This window comes from Bos grunniens, chromosome 3 (genome assembly GCF_055505025.1).
Source record: "Bos grunniens cultivar Pamir isolate PY7600 chromosome 3, Bosgru_T2T1.0, whole genome shotgun sequence".
NCBI classification, from domain to species: domain Eukaryota; kingdom Metazoa; phylum Chordata; class Mammalia; order Artiodactyla; family Bovidae; genus Bos; species Bos grunniens.
The window spans coordinates 19,640,986-19,666,696 of NC_141167.1; the positions used below are offsets into that span (position 1 = coordinate 19,640,986).

Below are 25,711 nucleotides of genomic sequence, written 5' to 3' on the forward strand. Positions count from 1 at the left end.
CCATCCCGACCTGCTGACCTGCCTATGGCCCCCAGCGAAGAACTTCATTAAAGCCGAGAATTTATTCCTCCATAAGCCCTTAATTTATTACTGCGCTGATTGGGACTCTGAATGCTCCAAGGTCAGGAAAAGTCATACTCAATCGTAGACACCAACCCTCCCTTCAGCAGTTTCTCCTGCTGTCCACTCCCAGGGGAGGGGGGAGACAGAAATGCTTCGTGCAGGGACCCAAGAAGGCCTCCTCTCCCTCTTTCAGAGCTGGCCCAACCCCATCCCCTTCAGGGCACCCAGCACTGTGGCAGGGTGTATAGCACAGATGGCAGAGGGCAAGTGGAGCAGCAACCTTCACAACCTGCTTCATCTGAGTCTGTCAAATTCTAGGTGACCTCCAACCCTACAACTTCTCAGCAGGACTGTCTGAGCCCTGTCTGCCAGGACTGACTCAGAATCCTCCTAAGGCTGCCTGCCGGCTTCCCCCAAAGCCCATCCAAACAGGCCCAGGCATCAGAGGGAATTCCAGACCATTTGTGAATGTATATGCATACACTTGCATGGCGTGGTCTGACCATACATGAAGTGCTTATTGTGCAGGCATGCACTTATACATACATTTATACCTATGTGTCCTGCAGTGAACATATACATATTATGTATGCATATGTATATATACACATATTCACATCCTTTGGGACCTACCCATTTCTTGACCTCTTATTTACAGTAACATTCTCCTCCACCTAATCTTAGCCGCCCGCCCCTTTGGGCACAACTCGGAGCCTGCCAACACCTAGAATCACCCCATCTCTGAAATCACTGATTCAGACGTGCCGCTTTCCAACCACAGTCTCTTATTCTTCCATCTGGAATGCTCCACTATACTGGTTTTTACCTGTCCCTCACTTCTTGGGACCTATCTACTTTTTCCATATCTGTCAGGTCCCCTGCTGTCTTCTCTTCCTTCAACATCCAGCTTAAACTCCACAGTCCATCCTGGCAACCACTGTCTTGACAAAATCTTCAACTGTTGCTTTCATCACACCCCTTGGGAATCACTCTTCTGTGGATGAATCTAAATGTCTGCTTTCTGCATGCGCACAGCCAGGCAGCTGAGCTCTGCTAAAGAAAAGCCACACCGCTGAACAGAGAGGTTCCGTTGTGAATTAGTGTCACCAACATCAACTGGACCCTCAACACTGCCTATAAATCCCACTGAACTTCTCAAGTAAAGCTCACACTGCTATTCTTTACTACAACTATAGCAATCCTTTTCAACTTTCTGCCAACCTTCCCAGCCCTCCCCTATTCATTATTAGCAAACAACTGATCTATTTCACAGAGAAAAGCAAAAGCCATTAGAGGGAAACTCACTCTTGTCATCACCAAATCCACAAGCCTATTTGCACCTGTCTGCGCTTCTCCTCCCCCATCACAGTGGAAGGGCAGCCTTCCCCCGAAGACAGTCAGTGTCAAGAGACTGGGTTTTCCATCCCTTCTCCTGTCACGTTCTTAGAGACCTCCCTCACTCCTAGATTTCAACCTTTCTTCTCTAATACACAAATGAGAACATACATCTTCCATCTTAAAACACAAAACTTGCCTCGATTCCACAGCTGCCCCACCACAGCTCTTATCCTCCCCTTCCCTCCTTCAAAGCTACATTTCTGAAAAAATTCAAACTTCTCTTATCTCATTTACTCCCCAGTTTGCTCCAATTTTGACCCATCCCTATCATTCCATCAAGAGGTGTCACCAGGGTCGCCAAGGTCCTCGAGCCCAGGTCTGGCACTTGCATTTCAGTCTTTACATCACGTGGCCCCCTTTGAACTGACCGATCCTTTTTTTTCCAGAAGATACTCTTTTTCTTTGGTCTCTGTGATCTCACCCTCTCCTGACCTACCTCCTCTTCTGCCATCCTTTCACTGTCTTTTTTCACTCTGTTTATTCTCTTCGGCACAGATGCAGGCAAAACCAAATTTAAGTTCTAACTTGGTCATGTACCAGACTGAGATGCTGAGCAGGTTTCGTCATCACTCTGTGCCTCAGTTATCTCAACCTTAAAATGCAAAAAATGACAGTAACTACCGTACAGAGTTGTGAGAATTAGATAATGTAGGTACGTGAGCACACAGCACTCGGCACAGCACTGTCCAACACAGACATAACGTGAGCTCTATAAGCAAGCTAGGAATTGAATGCCCAGCTCAAGTAAAAAAAAAAACAAATGAAATTAATTGTAAGAATATATTTTATTTAACTTTGTATATCCAAAGATTATCATTTCAATACGGACTCAGCATAAAAAATTATTAAAGAAGTATTCTGTATTTTCTCATACCAAGTGTGTAATTTACACTTACAACACATCTCAATTGAGATGCTAAATCTTCATCAGAAATACTTCAACTGTATTTAGATTTTAAACAATTAACAGTTGAAAATACAGATTTACCAATCCAGTTCTAAACATACTTAAAAGTTCTTCTTGAAAGTTTTCAACTTATTTTTAATTAAAATTAAATAAAATTTAAAATTTGTTCACCAATCATATTAGCTACATTTCAAGTATTCGATTGCTATAGGTGACTAGTGGCAACTACACTGGACACTGCCAGGTCTAGCACGCAAAATACAACCATTAATTGAGAAATATTATTACCACTAGTGACCACTCCCCATCTGCCTCTAGTTCTGACTCTCCCTCCTCTATGTATCAAACACTGATATTTCCCAGTGTTCTGTACTAGGCTCTCTTTTCTTCTCATCTTAATCACTCCATTCCATGGCTTCAATTATCACTCGCACACCAATAATGCCCCCAAATCTGCATCTCTTATCCAGACCTTATCCCTGAGCCCCAGGACTATATATTCAAATACCTTCTCAAAAGCTTCACCAGAATGCCTCAATGGCATCTAACTCAACATGTCCCACACTGAATTCGCCTCCTCTTCCAACGTCTACACTTCTTCCATTATCTCAGTAAATTCATTCCAATTCTCCCAGTTGCTCAAATCATAAACCTTGGAGTCATGATGGTTTCCTCCTTCATCCTCAACCCTCACAGCCAATCGGTCACCATTTCCCATCTATTTTACAGTTAGTTCTGCTCTAACACTGATTTTGAAAAAGCAAGCTTGTTCCACTTCAACTGGAGTATTAGGGGACGATTCAGCATAACACACACTGTGCATTTATGTGAGACTCTGTCCAGAAACAATATAAGATAAACTCAGGAAACTACACCCAGCTGAACAGAGCTGTGCAAGAACATACAAAATGCACACATCCCAAACACATACCAGCTACCTGGACCACCACTTGTGCTACAAGCCACACCCATCTGGTTACAATCTCTGGTTTCAGAGAACTCTCGTTCTGCCACTTCATAGTAACTCACAAGCTGCAACCGTTCTCATGCTCATTTCCACGCAAACTTCAAGTTTTCTTCAAGGTAAAAATACCATAGTTATTGTAGTATTTGTGTATTTCTTAATCATTTAATGCATGTAAAGTCATACTACCCATAGTTTTTATTTTATTACATTTTTTAAATTAGATTCCCATCTCTTTTCATGTACCACTGATGAAGTTTGTGAGGACTGTGCTCCTAAGCCCATTTTTACTGCACAGCTTTCCACAGCATGGTGATCTGCAGGGAGGCGTATGTTTCACCACAGGAGAACTGACTGTACCATTTAATACTCCAGACTCAGTCCATTTCTCTACATTTCCATTGCTGTCACTTCAATCCCAGTAACTATCATCTTCCACCTGAACTAAGCAATGGTCTAATTCCATGGTTCTCAAGTAGGTACAGTACCTCCCCACTCCAGCTTCATCCAGGCCACTGGAAATGTATGTTTGTTTAGTGGGCGGGGGGTGGGGGGGGTTGGCATTTTCAGTTGTCACAGTGAATTGGAGAAGGGCACTCTCCTGGCATCCAACAAACAGGGGCTGGGGATGCTGCGAGTTCAGCCATGTTGCCCACACAATGATCTGCCCATCCCAACACACCAACTACAGCTCTATTACTGGCCCCCTGTTTCTACTAGCTGTCTCTACACTGCAGCCTGAGAGGTTTTTTTTCCAAACGCAAATCAGATGATTCCTCTCCTATCTTCAATCATGTCCCCTCACCCTAAGGACAAAGATCAAAACCTAAAGTCTGGTCTACAAGGTGCTGCCTCCCCTCATTTCAGTTCAGGTCAGCCTTCTCTCTGCCCCACATTCATGTGCTTCAGACGGTCATTTGTCCAGCAAATAATGATTACACATCTACTGTGTGCCAGGGACTACCCAGAGTGACGAGGACGGAAGAGGGAACACAAGAGACAAACATTCTCCACCCTCATGGAACTTACATTCTAACTCCATGAAGCTGCCAGGCTTCTCTTCACCCAAAGCCTTGCCATATGTGGTCTCCTTTGCGCAGTCGATTTCTGCTCATCCCCCAGGTCTCAGCTTAGGCCCCCTTCCTCCCCCTTATCCCACTAAGTCAGGTGATATTATCCTATGATATCCTATCATATCCCTTGTGATATGATCCTATGACTCTGAACTTTTTGGTATTATAACACAATTGAAATTGTTTATTTAACATACATATTTTCTGTCATATCCCCAGGGCCCAGCACAGTATCTGGAACACAAAAGGCACTCAAGAATATTTTGCTTATTTATGCACATGTGTATGTTTATATATGTGCATGTGCCTTTACAGTTTATGAATATGTACATATAAACACACTTGTATATATTTTAATGTTTCTGCACGTGAATAGGTGTGTACACATGTATTCAAGTATGGATACATGCATAGTTTTGGGTACGGGAGTGTACTCATTCACATGATACACGTGTGTATATCTATGTGCACGCGCATGTGTGTATACACTCTTCTGGCCCCTCAGTGACAGCTCTGACCTCCTGGAGGCCGCTGGAAGCAGGGCCCCAAGTTCTCTCTAAGCTGACAGTTCAATAAGAGCATAGATCATTCAATGACATTCCAAATGTCAGCAAACACTAGTTCGCTCCTCTCTGCTACAGGGAAAGTAAGTGGAGGCGGGAGAAGTGGAGGCTTGGCCCTGGAAGAGTTGCCCTTCCCTGAGACCACCCATGCCACCTATGGACAGGAGAGGGCAGCTGAAAGACCACATTCTGCCTCTGCTCAGACTGGAGGCCTTAGTCAAGTGCGGACAGAGACCTCAGTCCCAGTTGCTTGCTCACTCAGCAGGTCTAGGGGGCCAAGCAGGCCTGGAGCCTCCCCATTCTTTTCATGGGGCAGAGCCCTCCTGGGGCACTGAGGAGAGGAAAGGAAGGGAAGGGGGCAGCACAAAGTAAGGTTAAGGATGGGAGAGAAGCCCAGACAGCCAGGGCCTGGGTGCCATGTGGGGAAAGAGGAGTGAGGCTTTTACGTGGTATTCCCACAACCCTGGCAATGGCCTCTCTGGCTTAGCTTTTCTCATTGCTCTTTTTAAGGGTGCAGAAATCCCTGTGCAACCTGCACAAGTCACACAGTATAAAGGTCAGAAAGATCGCCATGTGCCTGGATCTCCAGGGTCCTGTAGCCTCCCTGTCTTGAATGGCTGAAAAGGACTACAGTTGGATCACCTCAAGCACAGCTAGAACACAGTGTGGCTGGAGAGCAGAAAGGAAGGGGTGAGACCCCTGGTTTTTCTTAGACCTATGCGGTCTACCTCCCAGGAGGCGATCACAGAGTCCTCTGTTTCCCCTAGTACCCATTTCCCCTTCTACGACTCAGCATAGTCTGGCAGAGAACCAAGCTGAATAGGCACAGCACAGCTTCCTCCACCGCCAGCAGCACCAAGGTAGTCCCGAGTGGCAATGTTATCACACGGGTCGGCTGGTTTCCTGCCTCTCTGCCAAGGAACCTAGAGGCAGGGAGCTATCCATACACCAAAAAGTCTAGTGAACTTCACAGAGCAATTGTTCATGGTCAGCGCCCGCCTCGCCTGGCCGGCCCTTCACATTGCATTTGCAGAGACCAGCAAGTAGCCTCCGATGCACTCTGACAGCTGGCATGCCGTCTCTTCCAGGCGCACGGGCCTGGCCACACCCGCACACATAGCCCTGCCAAGGCCCGCGTGAGAGGCCCTCTCTGGAGCCAGCTCTCAAGGATCAGTCAGCCAGCTAGCAATTGCTCACTGGGCATACACTCTGCACCTAGCCTTGATCTGGCCAGTGGGGACACAGAGAGGAAACAAGCTCAGTCTCTGCACTTTGGAGGGACACACCCGCAAGGAAACACATGGACTCAAAGATCACGGATATCCAGAGTGTCAAGGCCTTAAGGCAAGAAATCAACTTCTGAGCTTCTCAGCCCAGGTGAGACCTGAGCCGAATCATCAAGGAGAGGGAATATGCCTGATGAAGATGACTGGGGGTGCTTCAGACGGACAGAAGGCCTCACGACCAGGCCCAGAGGCAGGACAGAGCCTGGCCTCCTCAGCCCCAGCTGGGAGGCAGTAGGAAGCTATTGTTCAGCTGCAACCGATCAGCAGGACAGGTGGGGAGGGGTCAAAACACAGACTAGCCAGAGGGCAAAGGACCCGCACACCAGAGGACAGCAAAGGAGCTCACACACACTGCCACAGACAGCAGCCCGAGACCTACGGAACAAAGCCCAGGGTGCCTGTCTTCCACTGCTCCTCCAAACGCTCGCTCACCTCCAGCACCCCCACACACCAAAGAATGCTGCTCCCCTACACACAAGTCCCCTCTCCCCAGATCCAGATCCCACCTTCCGAGAATGCCCAATTCATTCAATACAATTCAATACCATTGTTCATACAATACCAGAGGGCCTGGCCCTCTAAGATCTCTCCTTCTCTGAGCACTCCTCTCCCCACCACCCCCGGGGAATCACTATTCTGACTCCTGGTGTGTTCTCTCTCCTCTGAGCTTCCTGGGAGTCACTGAGCTGGCCAATGGCACAGGTTCCTGGGGCTGCCCCTGGTCTGTTACCCTTCCATCACAGGGATTCATGGGAGTAAAGTCTCCCGAGTGGCCTGGGCCTCCCACAGCCAGGATCCTAAGACAGCAGGAATCTGAGAAGTCTATTACTACACCTCCCTTCTTCTGCTTACCTAGGAAGCACAGCACACACTAGGAAAAGTACAGCTTTCTGGGTGATTCATTCTCTGCCAGGGCCCACTTTCCTAGCTGCACAGGGTCCCTCCTGGCCCACAGCCTCAGCGCCCACTCCCCATGTGCTTGGGGCTAGGTGAGTGCCAGCCTCCCCCATGCTCAAAGGGAAGTGGGTACTACTGTCCACAGCCCTTCTCACATGAGCAGGCTCGGCTAGGGGTAGGCAGAACCAAAGCCAGCCTGGACCAACTCCACCTCACCACCAGAAGGAGATACCAGGGCCAGTCAGGAGGGTCAGAGGTCACACTCATGATCACTCCTGGCACTTCCCTCCTAGAGGAATACAGCTCAGCCCAGAGCGGGAGCTCAGAGCAAGAACTGGAAACTCCCCTTAATAGGGACTTTTCTGCACATCCAGGGGACACCAAGGAGGGTGGTGTCAAACTCCACCTAGCAGCCTGGTCCCTTAAGCAGCTCCCCACTCTCAGAAATAACCACAACCTTTCATATTAGCTAGGGAGGAGGAAGGAGTATTGAGAAAAGAAAAGAAAAGAGAACAACAAGATGAAAAGAACAGAAATGAGGAAAGAAAGCAAGAGGGATGGCGTCTGAGGCACAGGAGAACTTGAGGACACGTGGAGAGGGGCTCAGATACAGTACCTTTTTCAGGTTAATCCACTGCTTGAAGTAATCTGCTACTGGCAAGCCCAAGTACTGGCACTGTCCTGGGAGCCTGAAGAAAGAGAGGGAGGAGAGAACACGTTGAGCAACCCATGTCGCAGGTACAGGGTCTTAAGACAGGAAATCCAACAGAGTCTATAAGACAGGGAGACCCCCAAAAGGCTAACAACCCACCAACCATAGGTCCTACCCCACCCAGGAAAGGCACCCCACCTTCAGCACCCTGGACACCAGGCTCCAGATGCAGCCCTCAGATCCAAATGTGAGAACCTGGAGACTCTATTCAAAATAATATCAGACACACTGCTTTCTGATGGCCTACGATATTGCTAAGTTTCTTACTTACATTTTCACATTAATTCAGAGTGATGCTGGCAGGTGGTAGATCTGTACACTTTACAGATGAGAAAACAAGAGTCAGAGAGGCTACCCAAGTCCCCACAGCTAAAACACGATAATGTCAAGAACTGAACCCAGGTCTGGCTCATTCAAAAGCCTGTGTTCTTTCCAGTGCAACAGGGTGTTGTCATTTTGTTACAGAGACAGGAGGAGAGAGAAAAAAGAGCACATGATTTAGAGACTGCTGGGCAGGGCCTTTGCCTCACATTTAAGTCTCTAACAATAGCTTTCTGTGACAGCGAAGAGAGAGATAAAAAGATGTCAGAATGTAAATCGAGAGTCTGTTCTTGATTTTTCTTTAAATTATAATTTATAAACTCTCCCCTTCTAGCTGATGATGCCATTTTGCCCACACAAATCCATTCAAACAAATACTTATTAAACACTGATGTTTAATAAGAGTCAGGCACTCAGGACTCAAAAAGTAAAACTTAACTCCTGCGCATGAGAGACTCACAGTTTGTTCAGCAGAATGGTAGATTAAAAGCCTTAAGTTAAAGCATTGGGGTACATGGAAGGATGGAAGAAGATACAAGAAATATCAGCTGGGGAAGATCATAGTTTTCTTGCTAAGAGGAGCTTGGCCACAGGCAATAGAGAGCCTTTGAAGAGTTGTGATTTACAAAGATAGTTCTGGGGGCAACAAAAACAATACACTACAAAAGCCAAGTAGTAGCCAGGAGACTAGACAGTAGCCATAGAGACAGTGAGCAAGCAACAGAAAAAAAGAGATGTAAAGGAAATCTTGGTGAGCGAATGAGAGAAAGTGGTAGAACCCAATCCAGAGGCATGTGGCTAGACCAGCTTTGTGCTTCTTACTGAGACAGTTAGGGGTGCAGAGAGCATATGTGACAATGCAGATGAAACCAACCAGCATTTAGTCAATTTCATTACTGTCTTTAAATTCTCTTCATACAGTATCTCCCTAGACCAGGCATCATCCCACTACCTTCCCTCTACTAGCCCACCGGATGGAGGCTTCAGTTTGGGAATGCAATTTGAGAGGTATACCTGACGCCCGCTAAGCACTCAGTACCTGTTGAGTTTGAGAGCCCTAGGAGACATTTGGCAGTGGAATGATGTCTAAGAGGCAGATGGATATCCAGTTTTGAAGAGAGATCTGGCCTGGAGATATAAACTGCTGAATCACTCGTGTAATTTAAGTAAAATTAAAGCCACGAAAGAAGACAAGATTACCCAGGAAGACTATGGAATGAGAGGAGCAGAGCACCCAGGTTAATGTCTCACAAAGCTCAGTCAGTAAAGAATCTGCCTGCGATGCAGGAAACCCCGGTTCGATTCCTGGGTCAGGAAGATCCGCTGGAGAAAGGATAAGCTACCCACTCCAGTATTCTTCCCTTGTGGCTCAGCTGGTAAAGAATCTGCCTGCAGTGTGGGAGACCTGGGTTCAACCCCTGGGTTGGCAAGATTCCCCAGAGAAAGGAAAGGCTACCCACTCCAGTATTCTGGCCTGGAGAATTCTACGGACTGTATAGTCCATGGGGTCGCAAAGAGTCGGACACAACTAAGTGACTGTCACCAATGACAATGACCACCAAGCTTTACTGAGCTAAAATGAAATGAGGCCACCTGTACCAGATCAACACCAGAGACAAGGAACTCATAATACACACAGCAGTCGGCTCTAACTGTGGTCTCCTCCAATTAACAGAACATCCTTCCTTAATGCTAAACTTTAACCTGTCTTTTGTAATTTCCACCCACAAGTCTGAGGCATGTCTTTAGAAACTACAGAGAATGAGACTTGCATCTCTTCCTTGCAGAACCTCTCAAGATGCGCGAGCCTAGGGAGCTTCCCTCTAAGTTCCCTTCTCCAGGTCACATAGCCTCAGCTCCTTCGAGATAACGTGCCATGAGGCAGGACTCACCCAATCCACCTCCATGCCCAGAGGGCAAGGCTCCTAGTATCAGAGAGCCAAGGTAACACATGCTCTTTGGACCCCATGTCACATCACCTGGGGCCTCCCTGGTGGCTCAGATGGTAAAGAATCCACCTGCAATGCAAGAGACCTGGGTTCACTCCCTGGGTCAGGAAGATCCCCTAGAGAAGGGAACAGCAACCCACTCCAGTACTCTTGGTGGCTTCCCTGGTGGCTCAAATGGTAAAAGCGTCTGCCTACAACGCAGGAGACCCGGGTTCAATTCCTGGGTCAGGAAGATGTCCTGGAGAAGGAAATGGCAACCCACTCCAGTGTTCTTGCCTGGAAAATCCCATGGATGGTGGAACCTGGTTACGGTCTACAGATTACAGTCCATGGGGTCCCAAAGAATTGGACACAACTGAGCGACTTCACTTTCACTTTCCGGTATTCCTGTCCGGAGAATTCCATGGACAGAGAAGCCTAGCGGGCTACAGTCCATAGGGTCACAAAGAGTCAGACATGACTGAGTGACTATACTTCAGACTTCAGACTTCAGATCACCTGTGGTCAACCTAAAGGATAACAAAAGCAAGCTTACCGTTTCTGGAATAATTGATTTTTGAGCCTAAAAAGCAAGTCATTAATGTCAAATGCCATAAAGCAGTCAAGTAAGAGAGAGCTGAGAATAACCCAATGAATTTGGCATCAGTGGGCTGGTAGGGACAGAAGGCAGCAGGTGACATGTTGAAGGGTGAGAAGAAATAAAGTGGAGATCACAAGCAGACACTCCCTCTTTAGGAGGTTTGGCAACAAGAATCTAGTTGTAATGACTGTTTCTACCCTAGAAAGTGTTAGGGCAGTCAACCTTCCCTCCATTACTCTTCAACTATTTGATAGACACTAGCTTTTTCTGTTTTATTGACTATGCCAAAGGCTTTGACTGTGTGGATCACAATAAACTGTGGAAAATTCTGAAAGAGATGGGAATACCCAACCACCTGACCTGCCTCTTGAGAAACCTGTATGCAAGTCAGGAAGCAACAGTTAGAACTTGACATGGAACAACAGACTGGTTCCAAATAGGAAAAGGAGTACGTCAAGGCTGTATATTGTCACCCTGCTTATTTAACTTATACGCAGAGTACATCATGAGAAATGCTGGGCTGGAAGAAGCACAAGCTGGAATCAAGATTGCCGGGACAAATAGCAATAACCTCAGATATGCAGATGACACCATCCTTACGGCAGAAAGTGAAGAGGAACTAAAAGGCCTATTGATGAAAGTGAAAGAGGAGAGTGAAAAAGTTGGCTTAAAGCTCAACATTCAGAAAACTAAGAACATGGCATCCGGTCCCGTCACTTCATGGGAAATAGATAGGGAAACAGTGGAAACAGTGTCAGACTTTATTTTTGGGGGCTCCAAAATCACTGCAGATGGTAATTGCAGCCATGAAACTAAGACGCTTACTCCTTGGAAGGAAAGTTATGACCAACCTAGATAGCATATTCAAAAGCAGAGATATTACTTTGCCAACAAAGGTCCGTCTAGTCAAGGCTATGGTTTTTCCGGTGGTCATGTATGGATGTGAGAGTTGGACTGTGAAGAAAGCTGAGCACCAAAGAATTGATGCTCTTGAACTGTGGTGTTGGAGAAGACTCTTGAGAGTCCCCTGGACTGCAAGGAGATCCAACCAGTCCATTCTAAAGGAGATCAGTTCTGGGTGTTCATTGGAAGGACTGATGCTGAGGCTGAAACTCCAGTACTGTGGCCACCTTATGCGAAGAGTTGACTCATTGGAAAAGACCCTGATGCTGAGAGGGATTGGGGGAAGGAGGAGAAGGGGACGACAGAGGATGAGATGGCTGGATGGCATCACCGACTCGATGCACGAGTTTGGGTGAACTCCGGAGTTGGTGATGGGCAGGGAGGCCTGGCGTGCTTCGATTCATGGGGTCACAAAGAGTCGGACACGACTGAGCGACTGAACTGAACTGAAGTGGGAGTCAATGCCTATGTTTTAGGCTAGTAGTAGAGTAAGCATTTACTTTTCTAAGACCTGAAATACCTTACCATGGGGAAGGCTCCTCTCCACACCCAGATGACACAGTGACACTAACGACAACCAGTCAATTTCCTGGGAGGGAAAGCCTGGCTGAGACCAAGAGGATGAAGGGGTATCCAGGTAGGACGTCTCCATGTAAGAACCAATGACCAAGACTAGAAGGAAATGAGGCAAGATTCTGAAAGACAAAAGGTAGCTTTAGGAACTAGAATGAGGTTGCCTAAGACACAGAACTGTAATGTTTGAGTAATTTTCTTATTCCCTTCAATTTTTCTTTCATGTTCCTATCCTTGGTGTTTGTGAAAATGCTTGCTCAGGTCAGCTACTTTTAAAACATCACATTTAAGGCCTGTGAGTAAAGGGGGCCACCAGAAGCAGCAGAATCTGCAAAGGAACACATCAGGGGACTGGCCGGGAAAAGGCAAAGGTCCGGGGTCACCTATCACACTCCCCCAGCACCCTCTGGTTCATCTAGTTGACCCAGGCCAGGAGTGCTCTTGGCTGTGGCTGGCCCTGGGAGAGGAAGGGCTCCCTCTTCAGCAGGATTTCAAGGGCAGATGTCAACTGTCGGCTGTCAGAGAGTGTCCTCTACCCAGGCAGGAAGTGTCTCACAGGATCCTGCCTGGTTCTCTTGAAGGAGGACAGACTAGACAGATTGTCAGGCTGAAGACTCAGCTTCAGATATGGCTCGGCAGCATCTGGAGTGCTGCCTGGGCCCCTTGGCTGACTGAAGCAGAGAGCGGCGGGACCATCATCCTCACTCGGGGCTTGCACAGTCACTTGTGGGTATACCTGCCATTTGTAGGTTCACAGGCAGTCCAGTTGTCAAGTCCTAGCTCTGTGACTTCAAGACGCAAGCAGTACGTCTGCTACAGGTGTAGCAGGACCCAGGCCCGTCTTCACAAGAAACACAGAGCTACATGCCAGAACTTGAACTCCCAGGTGCCTCGTGGGAAGACAGCTAGCTACACATTTCCATGACAGAACCCTAGCCCAGCTCAGAGAGCACCAAGAGAAACCCCATGAGGAAGGGTAGGTTAGAGGAGTTGTCATTCCTTCATAAAAGAGGAAACTGATGCCCAGAGAAGAAAAAGGATTTGCTTGATCAGACAAGAAGCCAAAGGCAGAACCAGAAATGGGATCTAAGCCTTCTGACTACACAAGGCATCAATCATGTAGACGTAGTCTTTACAAGTCCCTGGGAAGGCAAGGTCTGGGTTTCAGACGGGAGGTACCACAGTGGTTGGTGCTCAAGGTCACTTCTGGGTCCACAGTTCTCATGAGCATAAGGCTACTGTCAGAGGGTACTAGTGGGCACGCAGTGCCACTAATTTGGAAAAGAAAAAGGAGAAAGTGCCCCTGGCACAAAGGGCTTGAATGCTATGAGTTCTCCCAGACACTGATCCCAGGAAGAGCCACTGGCAGTGGGCCCTGGAGTAGCCTACGGGCGTGAACGTGCAGGCAGGTTTATGGTGCCCAGGCCTCCATGCAGCTGGGATCACTGGGCACAGAGCTCCTCAACTGCCCAAACATCATCTGGCCATGCTTATTACTGCTGCCCAATGAAATTTTATGCACCAAGTCCACAGGTGTGATTTCCCCTTCTTTATGAGGGTCGGAATGACATCACTGATGGCCAATAGAAAAGAGCCAATTATGTCCAGGCCATAAAAAGGAATGGGAATTTTTTTTCAACCAAATCAAAACTTCCTTCAGCCTCATGAATGCAAGGGGCCCTCTTTAAGGAAGCCCCCCACCCTAGTCCTGCCTGTGGGCTCTAAACCAAGGGATACGATTGCTTTCCAAATACTATGGGGCCTAGGGCCAGAGAGGGGCTCCGCCTTTGGTGTTTACCATGGGGCTCATCTCTTATCACACTGGCCCCCAGGGTCATCAGAACAGACCATGAAACCTTTCCCTCTGAGGCCTGACTGGCTCCCTGCTACTCCATCCAGGGGGAAGTCAGAAAAGATGGGGTACTCCTCAAGTTCCCTTACTACTGCGGCTAAGTGACAGAATGCAAAGAAAGCCCTCTCCTACTTAGAAAGAAGAGCATGGGAGGAATAAGGGTATAAGAAACAGCCCCCTCAATAAGCATATAGCACAGAGCAAAGGGAGCCCCACCACCTGCAGCCCCACACTCGGGCTAGGCCCAGACAGCCCTGATGGCAAACAGGTGTGACCAGCTCGGCGCCAGCCAAGGCAGGGGACTGGCTCATTAAAGGAACACCACCCTCGCTAATGGGTATGGGCGGGATGAAGCCATTGTTAGCAAGAGCTCAGCTTTGAAGACTGGGTGACACAGAGCTGGGGGGCTCTGCTAGAACTGCTAGGCTTCAGTGGAGGGGGCCAGCAGCATCCATGGAGGTCTGACACACAGACTGGCAGACACCAAGAGCCAGGACCAGCCAGAGAGCAGGCAGCAGTGCTGGCAGAGATCATGGACACTCTTCCTTCTGGGTTTCCTTCTCTGCAAGTCTTAGGGACGTGCAGGTCACTCTCAAGCCTTTACGAGGAGGAAGTCAGCTGACTCTACGGGCTATATTTGACCCCTCTCTGCTTCTCTGGAAAGGCTGTGGGACCTGGATCTCGGAGTGATGTAGGCTGTCATTTCTCGTACCCAAAAGCACATTATCGCTCACCTGCAAGGGCAAACTGTTTTGTTCCACCTGATATGCAGAAAAGGGGGTGTGTGGAGGTGCAGAGGTGAAGAGCTGGGAGAAAGGCCCTATCTTCTTTAAAGTCATCTCAGAGCACAGAGGCACGGAAGGCGAGCCTGGGGAAAGCGGAAGCGGCACACCCAGCCGACCAGTCAGAGAGGGAGCTCCTGTTGAGGGATCACCTATGAGGGGTGTGGGGCTTGTTTCCATGAAGGGCTCCACTCTTGCTCATTCTGATGCAAACCTTCCCACAGATGCTGTCACTGTCACTGGCTGTCCTGCACCTCGGAACGCATCTCCTAGGCCTATCTCCAAGTCCCACCGAGGCTGAGCCTCGGGGAAGGTCCCCTTCCCCTGGGTCCCAGTCTGGGAGTCCCAATCAGAGCCCCACAGTCAGCACGACACGCGTCTGCATCCAGCTCAGGCAGGCTACCGGAGCCCAGGCAGCACTTCACTGGGGACGCAGCTCTTTGTCTCTCCTGTTCCCGTTTCCCCACCCAGAGGAGATAAACAGACCCCGGGTGATAAACGGCCCACCTTTCATGATCACTTTTCCTCAAGTTGAGGAGAGTAGCTGGTGATGGATGGGTTAGAATTTGGTTATCAGGAAGGGCTGTCAGCCAGAGGTGCCTATCTCCTCCCCCACTACACAGGGCATCATTATGCTGTGGCATCGAGGTAAAATATGATCAGGGGGAGAGAAGGAAGCAAGGAAGGCTGGGCTTCCTTCCCTGTGTGGGGAGGCCGGCTTCCCACAGAGCCAGCCGAGCTACAGTGAGAGTAGGCATGGGGCTGGGACCTTAGTTATCTGCCCATGACACCTTTTATCTCTGCACAAATTGGTGCTTCCGCCCCCACTGCATCCTCTTAGACAAACAGAGGCAGGCACAATGTGGCACCACTGCAATCACGTAGCAATTTAACCCGAATTAGTGAGAGGGTCAAACCAGGAAATAAGGGTTTCTCATTTCAACAGGTTCCTTAGTCTCTGCTCAGAACCACCACACTGCAGCAAGGAGGGGGGAGAGAAAGGAGACTCATAATTGAATTCACTCACTTGGCCTCTGCTGATGTATAAAAAATTAATGCTCGAGCCTTGTACTTATCAAAGCCGGCCAGTCTCCATCTCACCTGAGAGACACACCGTGGTCGAAGACACAGCCCAGCCACTCCCGGCCAGGCAAGGACAGGAAGGGAGAGGAAAGCAATGCCTTGCGCCAGCAACACCTAGAAACCTACAGGATAATGTGTGGGTTGTGTGGGAAGGAGAGGGGCAGCAAGGGTGTAGGAGGTGAGCACATCAAAGATGACCCTGGCCAGTTCAAGAACACGCTTCAGGGCTTCCCTGGTGGCTCAGTGGTACAGAATCCGCCTGCCAATGCAGGAGACATAGGTTCGATCCCTAGTCCGGGAAGATTCCACACACCATGGAGCAACTAAGCCCATACGCCACAACTACCAAGCCTGTGTTCTGGAGTCAGGAGCCACAACCACTGAAGCCCAAGCACCCTACAGCCCGTGCTCACAGGAGAAACCACTGCAGTGAGAAGCCTGCACACTGCAACTAGAGAGTAGCCCCTGCTGGTGAGCAAAGCGCAACCAAAGAAAAGCCCGCACAGCGGTGAAGACCCAGGCAAAAACAAAACGAATTAATTAAACAAAACAACAAGAATACACTTCAGTCTACAGAGAGAAAAGACATTCTGGCCCCACCCTCCACCAGGGATGGCCAGTAGCCCCTCTGTCTGTCTGTCTCTCTCACTCACACACACAAACACACACACCCAGCTCTGTGCTGAAAGTAACAATGCCCCTCCCCAACCTCCCCCCCACACACACAGAGCTCCATGCTGAGTTAGTAACCCCCGCCCCCCCACCACACACACACACAGAGCTGTGCTGAAAGTTAGTAACCCCCCCTCCTCACACACACACAGAGCTGTGCTGAAAGTGAGAAAGTCAAAAGGAGCACGTGCGCGTGTGCGCGCGCACACACACACACACACACACAAACTCTGTGCTGAATTGAGTAACCCCTCTCTGTCTCTCACAAACACACGCACACACAGAGCTGTGCTGGAAGTGAGTAACCCCCCCACCTCTCTCTCTCACACACACACACACACAGCTGTGCTGAAAGTGAGAAAGCCAAAAGGAGCGCGCGCGCGCGCGCGCGCACACACACACACACACACAGCTCTGTGCTGGAAGTGAGCAACCCCTCTCTGTCTCTCACAAACACACACAGAGAGCTGTGTTGAAAGTGAGGAAGCCAACATGAGTGTATACACACACACACAGCTGTGCTGAAAGTGAGGAAGCCAACAGAGTACTGACAGCATTGACAAGGCTAAGAAAGCAGGGAGTGGAGGAGTCACTTCTGCTCCCCAATCACGTCCCCCACTGCAGACCCTGGAGCTAGAAGGGCCCCTGATGGGGGAAAGGACCAGGTCTGTGGTTCTGCCGCACTAGGAGAAAACTTGGTCAAGTGACCATGCGTCCTCGGGCAAGTTATTTCACCTCCATGACCCGCTCTGTGCAGGTTAAAGGAGCCAGCCAAGGGAAACACTTCATAAATAAGCACTTACAGAAGGGGTCCTGGCTGTAAGGAGGTCAGCTGAGACCAAACCTGCAACTGCCTTTGGAGACGCTTCCAAGCCGCCTGCATTGAGAGACAGTGCCTTGGTCAGGAAAAGGCTCCTGGGGAAGTTTTCTGGGGATGACAGTCAGGGAAATCCAAAACCACTCAACAGCTGCCAGAATGAATTCCAGGAAGCTTGGGGATGAGGGGAGGACTTGTGGGTAAGAAGGCACCTTGGTACTCACTGTCCAAATCTAAAAATTCAGCATGCACATAGGCGGCAACAAAAGCCAAGGTTCCAGTTTACACACAAAGCGGGAGAACTTTCTCCCTCAATTGAAACCACATATTTACAAGTATCACTGAGATCCAGGACCCTCAGGGGGCAGAGGCCAAGCAACTGTGATTCCTAGAGATGCAGAGCTTTCAGGACCACCTAGGAGATAACCATAGCATGAAGCTAATGATCACTCCAGGAGAGACTACTGCGAGAAGGCCATCCCATTTCCAGGGATGGGAGGGCAATGCTGGGGAGCACTCACAAAGATTCAGCTTCAATCCCCTCTGCTCTAACACACACACACACATACACACACTCTCTCTCTCTCCCTGTCCCTCCACTCTTCTCTGCTTGCCCACAGCCCTGGGAGGATGCACTGCTGACTTCTCGGCCCCCTTGGCCCCCACACTTGCCCCCATCCTCTGGGACGGCTGCAGGTTACAATTCCAACCACAGGCTTCAGAAAGATGATACACTTGCCGGAGCCTGCAAAGGGTCAGGAGAGAGTACTGTTTGAAATACCAGCGTGACAGCTGGCTCCTTGTCTGTCTCTTCCTCCCCCACCCCCCTCCCCAAACTTGTCATGGTACAAGAAGTCTATAAGCAGCCCATCAGCTTTAAATATCAGTGTGCGTGAGGCAGGAGCACGGGAGCGAGGGAGCGGGAAGCAGACAGCGTGCGCCTCTGTCGCCACTGCCTGTCAGGGAACACTAATGAATTTCACCACCAGCAGCCATGCCTTAGATGGGGGTGGGGGTGGGGTGGGGAGTTTTCTAGGGAGAACTCTCACAGTATTAAAACGTCTCTTCCTAAAGCCCTGTGAATAAATGCCACTGCAGAACCGAGAACTATGCCCGCCACTAAGACTCAGGTCAAAGGAGGGAGAGGGCTTGGGTCGAGCCCTGAGGTCTTCCCAAAGAGGAAGGGGAGTGCAAGTGTGAAGCTGGAGCGAGCCAGCTGAGCCCCCCAACAGGAGGTGACCACCATCAACCGTATTCATCTCTTAACGGCCTTGGGATGGACAAGAAGAAAAGCCTGGTGCAGGGAGAGTACCAGTCGGCCAGACTCATTCCCTCCCTGCTCCACGTCCCAGCAACTTCAGCCAGCTCACTTCACTTGAGCCCAGGAGCAAGGGCTCCTAGATTGTTCCAGATCTAGGAGAGGTGGGGTGAGGAAACCGGAGCGCCAGTAAGTCCCAAGAGGAAGCTACTTCGGCCACGGATGTCAGGAGCCAGAGCTTATTGTGCTCTCCATTTTACAGATGAGGAATGGAGGCGGAGGGAGTCATGTGACTTTCCCAAGATCCTACAACACAGGCAGTGGAGCCAACACTCAAACCCAGGTCTCCTTCACTTCTAAAGGCCCTGCTCTTTCCACAGTACCACACACCTCTCTGAGGAGGGGCTGACCACTCACTGGCTCCTGAGTGCCCTCAACTGCCAGGCCCTGCCCTGCCCTGCCCCTCCGCTCCCTCCCCCAGAGACACATGCACCTCTGGCTGGCAGGGGCCACAGCTGCCATGTAGCACAGGGCTGGGCCCCGGGCCAGGGTGAACCCAGCCTGGCAAAGCAAGCACTGGGCATGAGCCAGGCCATCACCTGGGAGTCTCCACGGCTCAGAGGGCATGGCTGCAGGCAGAAGCCTTCCCTTGGGTGCCCTCCATACAGCTCTGATCAGCAGTGTCTGATCTGGCACTGACCTGCTGTGCAGGGGGCAAATGACATTTAATTTCCTCTTGGTTTCCCTATGGTACAGACTAAAGGCCGTCACCTGCGTCTGGGTCTGGCAGCACAGCTGGAAGTGTTCCCAGACATGCTGCTCTGGAGAGTTCCCAAACAGAAACCAGAACACAGGCGGGTGCAGAGGGACGCCCCGTAGGCCAAGCTGCCCATCCTCCCAGAGAAAACCAACCTCAAATCCCCACAGGCAAGCAGATGTTCCAAAAGCTTCTGCATGTGTGTAGTGCACCTCCCTGCGCCACGGCTTTCCGGCCCACTTGCCGCCTATTGTTATTCCCATTTCTCCCTCGTGGAGCCCATATAAATAACCACACACAGCACATAAGAGCCACAGACACCCTGTGGAACATATAACACGCGCTTCCCCAGTGCCACAAAAACGCCACGAAATCAAATACTGTGTATCTCGCCAGCCCCTCTCCAGTGAAAGGATAAGACGGGCACCTCTCCAGAGCCTCTCCTGCTGCTGTTCTTCCAGGGAAAGGGCATGGTGCCCACCTGTGTGGCTGCGAGAAGTGCTGGAGTGGCTGCCAGGACTTGGGCAGGTGGAATGGCAGAGGCCCCAGTAGGCAGCAGGGAGTAGGGTTGGGGGAGGAGGGTGGGCAGGTGCTGGGAGGTTTCCAGCGCACTCTGGTCAGTGTCTCGGATGGTGAGCTATTTGCTTTTTCGGCTCAGGCGCTCTGTAGCAGTTTGAGCGGTCTCCAAGATACCTCACTCATCCCCCACTAGAGTCTCCATCTGGCCTATCGCCATCTTGACCCTTTGCCTGGGCCCTTGGCCCTTTGCCTGGCCTACAATGCCCTCTGGAGGCTCCACAGAGAGCATCCTGCAAGCATTCGGGATGCAGCAGGCAGCCTGACCTCTGCTTCAAGGACACAGCTGTTCCCCGAACCCCGCTGATCTCCTCTGCCCTGATCCCGGCTCCCCTGACTCCTTCAGAATGTGTAACCTAGCCGACAGAGTCACACTTCTGGTGGGCATTTTCAACTGTGCTCCCCCGAGCTCTAGGGTTCTAGGAGGGACATGAAGCTACTTTGTGGACTGGTGAGGGTGGGAAGAGGAAGAATGGGCAGGGTCTTGCTCCAGCTTCAAAAAGAACAGCTCAACTTTTATATATTTTGTAATATTGGGCTTTCTTTAACATTTATTTTTTTTAAAGTTTCCTGCTAAAAATACTACCCATTCGACCTCTACTGTGCTGCTCTGGGTTCATTCACTGTGTATCTTTGTAGTGTTTGCTCTCAAGCTCTACCTTACTTATTACTTAGCCTACAACTGGTTTTGCACATGCTGCTCCTTCTGTCCCGATCACTGGTGGTCCCCAGAGTTCCCAGCACAGTCCTTACTGGGCCTAGAGCAACTCTCAACAGGGGCTCACTTTAGGCTCCTGCTGGAATATTCTTCCAGGACACACAGTGGCTAGTGTCTTCAATGGTAGTTTCCAACAGTCTTCCTCGGAAGACAAGAACTGCCATGGGTGGTAACTGACATTTACAGGAAGGTCCCAGTGAAGACGCATGGCACGTGCCACTCTTAAATCACCAACTGCAGCACACCTGCTACCATCATCAATCATCTAAACCAACCAGAGACCAAGGAGGCTTTTGCATCTGGCCAATCTATGGGCAAAATGGAGTATATTCCAATAGGAAATACCACTCATTAGAAGTCTTCAAGCCACAGAAGCAGGACCACTGAAACACAGGATGATGCTCCTCAGCCAAGTACTCAAGGGCCTGCCCTTATATAGAGGAGGCGCTCGTGTGCGTGCTCAGTAGTGTCCGACTCTCTGTGACCCCATGGATTGTGCCCTCCAGGAGTCACGAGTCCCACAGTTCTGCTTATCGGACTGGAAATGGGCAAAACCCCTTGGCCCATCAACCAGGCCCGCCTCCTGGGTCTCCTCCAGCCAGCTCTGGGGAGGCGGCAGCAGGAAGGCAGGGGACCGTGTTCCTCCATGCTGAAGCCACTTGTTAATAGGCCCCAGATTCCCTCCTCCCCGGGGAAAAGGAGGCAGCAGTGAGCACTCTCCCTCCTTCCACACCCCCCCAGCCCACATCTGCCTCCCAGCAGGGCCAGGAGGAGAGCCATTAGCGTGTGCCTCAGCAGACAATGGGGAGGAGAAGTCTCCAGAGCAAAGGACAACTGCAGCAATTAGAATGCAGGGAGGTTCAGAAGCTATTTAACTGGGTGACCCTGAGGTCGCTGCATCTGACTCCCATCCCTGGATAAATATTGTATGAGAGGGGAGGGGGGCCAGCGAGGGAGCCAGCGGAGTGCTGCTCCTCCTTCCACTCCTTTCCCCACCCCACACGGCTGCCTCCAGCCACACACACCAAGAACATTATTTACAGCCCTGACAGTCAGAGCAATCACTCTGCTAACCAAGAGGGAATGGACAAAGTCGACTTACCCAAAATTGACTATGGCAATTGAAGAAGAATCCAGGGCTGTGGGGGAAGGGAGCAGAGCCAATACTGAGATGTAAAGCTTCTCCCAGACTATGGGTCCAGCTAGCATGAATACTCTCCATCACACCAAAACCACCAGCAGGTGAAGCTGGTCCCGACTGGTAGACAGTCATCAAAAATGGAGCACCCTTCTACCCTTCCGGGGGGCCCCATAACAGATAAACTCCTGGATCTCATCACTACCCAGGCTGTCATTGCTCAGTCGCTAAGTTGTGTCCAACTCTTTGCGACCCCATGGACTGTAGCACGCCAGGCTTCTCTGCCCTCCACTATCTCCCAGTTTGCTCAAATTCACGTCCGTTGAGTCGGTGATGCTATCTAACCATCCCATCACACCCAGGTGTTCCCTAGCAAAGATGGGAGTCCCAGCTACCTGCCCAGAGGAAGCCATATGCCACTTACTTATCCAGTGGGTCCCTTGGCTGACTTAGTGGGTTAAGGCCATGAGCAGGAAAGTCAGACAAAGCAGCAAGGGGTCAGGGTGGGGGAAGAAGAGGAGAGCGTCTGAGCACAGGCTGCGCCTCAGCCCCCACGTGCCGCTCCTCCAGTCCTGCTCTAATGCACCCTGACATGCCTCTGAAGACAGAGAGCTGTTTGCAGTCAGCACCGTGATTTGTTAGTAATTATTTCCATGGTGTCACATTGCTGTCACTCTGTTAACAAAGAGACAGGCTGCCTCGGGCTGCCTGCAAGAAAGAATCGCAGAGAAAAAGGCCTGTCAGGCTCCCGGGACTCTCTAGGCTGGCTGGCTTTCTTCCCCAAACCAACATCCTTGCAGGCTTTGGAAGAAACAGTTTTACAGAACTATCAAGTCTGAGTCGTGTCACCCGTTAGCCAGGGATACAGAATTTATCCCACCTGCTCATAGGCGCCCTTCCCAAAGCCCGACAGAGCTAAGCCCCCAGAGTCTACAGATCATTCAGGCATGGGCCACTCTGCCAGCGGCAGCTTTGGGTTCCCTGGCCCACACCTTCCCAGCCCTCTGCTTCCTGACTTCCTCCTCACTGGGGTGTTCACAGCCTCCTCTGTGCTCTCAGGAGCCTGATCACAGTGACCAATTTCAGAAGCAGCTGGCACGGATGGTGGTTAGGGAATACACAGTGGAAGGGCATCCTCCCTCCTTGAACCTGCCAAACACCATTCAGGACTAAAGATGCTCAGGTGCCTGAGCACCTGTGAGGAGATCCTCTCTGAGCTGCCTAGATCAGGACAGAATCCGCACTAAGAGAGCTGCTGCTGCTGCTGCTGCTGCTGCTAAGTTGCTTCAGTCGTGTCCGACTCTGTGCGACCCCAGAGACGGCAGCCCACCAGGCTCCCCGTCCCTGGGATTCTCCAGGCAAGAACACTGGAGTGGGTTGCCATTTCCTTCTCCAATGCATGAAAGTGAAAAGTGAAAGTGAAGTCGCTCAGTCGTGTCTGACTCCTAGTGACCCCATGGACTGCAGCCTACCAGGCTCCTCCATCCATGGGATTTTCCAGGCAAGAGTACTGGAGTGGGGTGCCATTGCCTTCTCCAGAGAGCTGCTGGTGGTTTGCTTTAACACAAAGTAATGTCTACATAAACCCGGGCTGGGAATTAGAGGACAGACTGGCGAGCGCTGACAAAACAGAGGTCACTCACCTTACAGGCATGGAAAGTTGGAGATTAATTCTCTCCTCTCACAGAGGGAATCAGACTCCAGGATAGTGGAAGGATGCGCCAATCTTGAGAAACCCTTTCACTGCCAAGCAGTAGTAGCAGCAAAAAAGGAAGACGAAAGCCCACAAAAGTCTGAGAGAGGCCCTGTCAAGGTGGCAACGGCCACTGCCACTCAGCTCCTACAGAATCCCAGGGGACAAAGGAGTCTAGACAAGACTCCAAGTCTCCTGGCATCAGCGTCCAAAAGACAGGGCAGTGCTGGCTGCACGCACTGAAATGAAAGCCCCCCGAAGGCAGGACGTTCAGAAGTTTTATCTCTTTGTTCACTGCTAAGTCCTCAGTACCTGGAACAGTATAGACATATCATGGACACTCGATAAATATCTGTCGAAAGAATAAATAAATGGGTGACTAGGGCTCAAAGGCCACTTCCACACCCCTGGGGTCAGCCTCTCTCATTGGGGGTTCAGAAAAGAGGGAAGGCCAGTGCAGACTCCACAAGACACAGGGAAGACCACACGTCTAAGGGGCTGGAATTAGGTTGAAAAGGACGAGGGAGATTAGTACAAGCTGACAGGACTAGGCAGATGCTCGTATTAGACTGAACCTTCACATACTCATTTGGTAAACATGAATGAAAAGACCAAAAGAAGGTATATAGTCCAACAAAAAAACCAACTGCAGTATAGTAATACAATGGAATCCTACCCAGCAATACATAGGTTGAACGACCAACGATGACACGGATGAATCTCTTGTATATTACACTGAGCAAAGGAAGTCAGACTCAAAAGAGTGTATCTTGTATGAGTCCATGTATATGAAAGCCAAAAAGAAGAAAATGAGCCCAAAGCAACGGAAGTCAGAGTAGTGGTTACCTAGAAGAGGGTAGGCATTACTGACAGGAGAGGGGCACGAGGAAACTTTCTGGGATGATGCAAAAAGTTCACCTTGACTTGGGTGGCACACAAGTGTGTACATGTATAACAATATACTGAGCTGACCATTTCACACTTGTATACAGAATGTACCCTACTGTACCTATTTCATACTTCCATTTCTAAAAAGATAACATTTTTTTGGTTTTCCTTTTTCTGGCTGTACCACACGGCATGTGGGATCTTAGTTCCCCAACTAGGGATCAAACCTGAGCCCTCTGTGTTGAAAGTGTGGAGTCTTAACCACTGGACTGCTGGGGAAACCACAATAAAAAAAAAATTTTTTAAGTTGGGTCTCAAGAGTCACGCGAAAAGTATCTCACCCATACAAAAATATTTTCTAGCATCAACAGTGGAAGTTCAGTTCTCCCTGGAGTTCAGGACACAAGCCCCCCATTTTTCACTCTCTATTTTCCAGAGGACATCACTTCAGTCATGTCCAACTCCATGCGACGCTATGGATGGTAGCCTGCCAGGCTCCTCTGTCCATGGGATTCTCCAGGCAAGAATACTGGCGTGGGTTTCCATGCCCGCCTCCAGAGGATCTTCCCAATCCAGGGATTGAACCTGCGTCTCTTACATCTCCTGCATTGGCAGGCAGGTTCTTTACCACTAGCGCCATCTGGGAAGCCCTTGCCAGAGGACAGAAGGACCCAAACTAATGGCCAAGGCCTGTGAAGGTCCAAAACTTTTCAAAACACAAAGCAGTGCCACCTGAGTCTCAGGGGTAGCCTCTATTCCAGACCACGCAGACTCCACAGAAGTAGAGCTGGCACCCTGGTCAAGCCATGCCCTGCTGGTTCTGAGGCTCTCTGAAGGAGCCTCTCAGGTTCTTCCACGGAGCACAGAACCAGACTTCCAGACACTGCCCAGAAGAGCCACAGACACAGAAACCATCTGTCTTCCTGACAAGCCAGGCAGAGACCAGCTGATCCACTCCAGCTCTAGGTGACGGTCAAGGTCCAAGTGCCTACGGCCCCTCCTGCCAGCAAGGAGGCGGTAAGACCCTCAAGGATGGTCGAGGGGCACTCTATCCATCAGATTGGGGACCAGACACCTGGCAGCCACACTCACCTCAGGACCAATGAAGCAATAAAGAGTCGTCTAGTCAGCAGCGCCACAGCAGGCTCCCACCACCAGAAACATCTCAGCGCCTGGCCAGCCACTACATAAACACCTCCGTCTTTTATCAGGGTTTTAACTGAGCAGAACTCCCACTCCAGGGATTCCCACAACCACTGAAGTGCTTAAGACCCTCCGACACCTTCCC

General features: G+C 50.2%; 1 protein-coding gene across 50 annotated transcripts in view; it reads right to left on the reverse strand.

The window, feature by feature from the left end:
* Positions 1 to 25,711, reverse strand: part of ERI3 (ERI1 exoribonuclease family member 3) — a 131,121-nt gene that overhangs the window by 50,574 nt on the left and 54,836 nt on the right. For all 50 annotated transcript variants that reach the window (XR_015157945.1, XR_015157947.1, XR_015157946.1 and 47 more), the window contains one exon: positions 7,768 to 7,840. Coding sequence is in view for 45 of the 50 variants with exons in the window: in XM_086384944.1 (XP_086241070.1) it covers positions 7,768 to 7,840 (73 nt within the window). In the remaining 5 variants the exon portion in view is untranslated. The remainder of the gene's footprint in view (positions 1 to 7,767; positions 7,841 to 25,711) is intronic.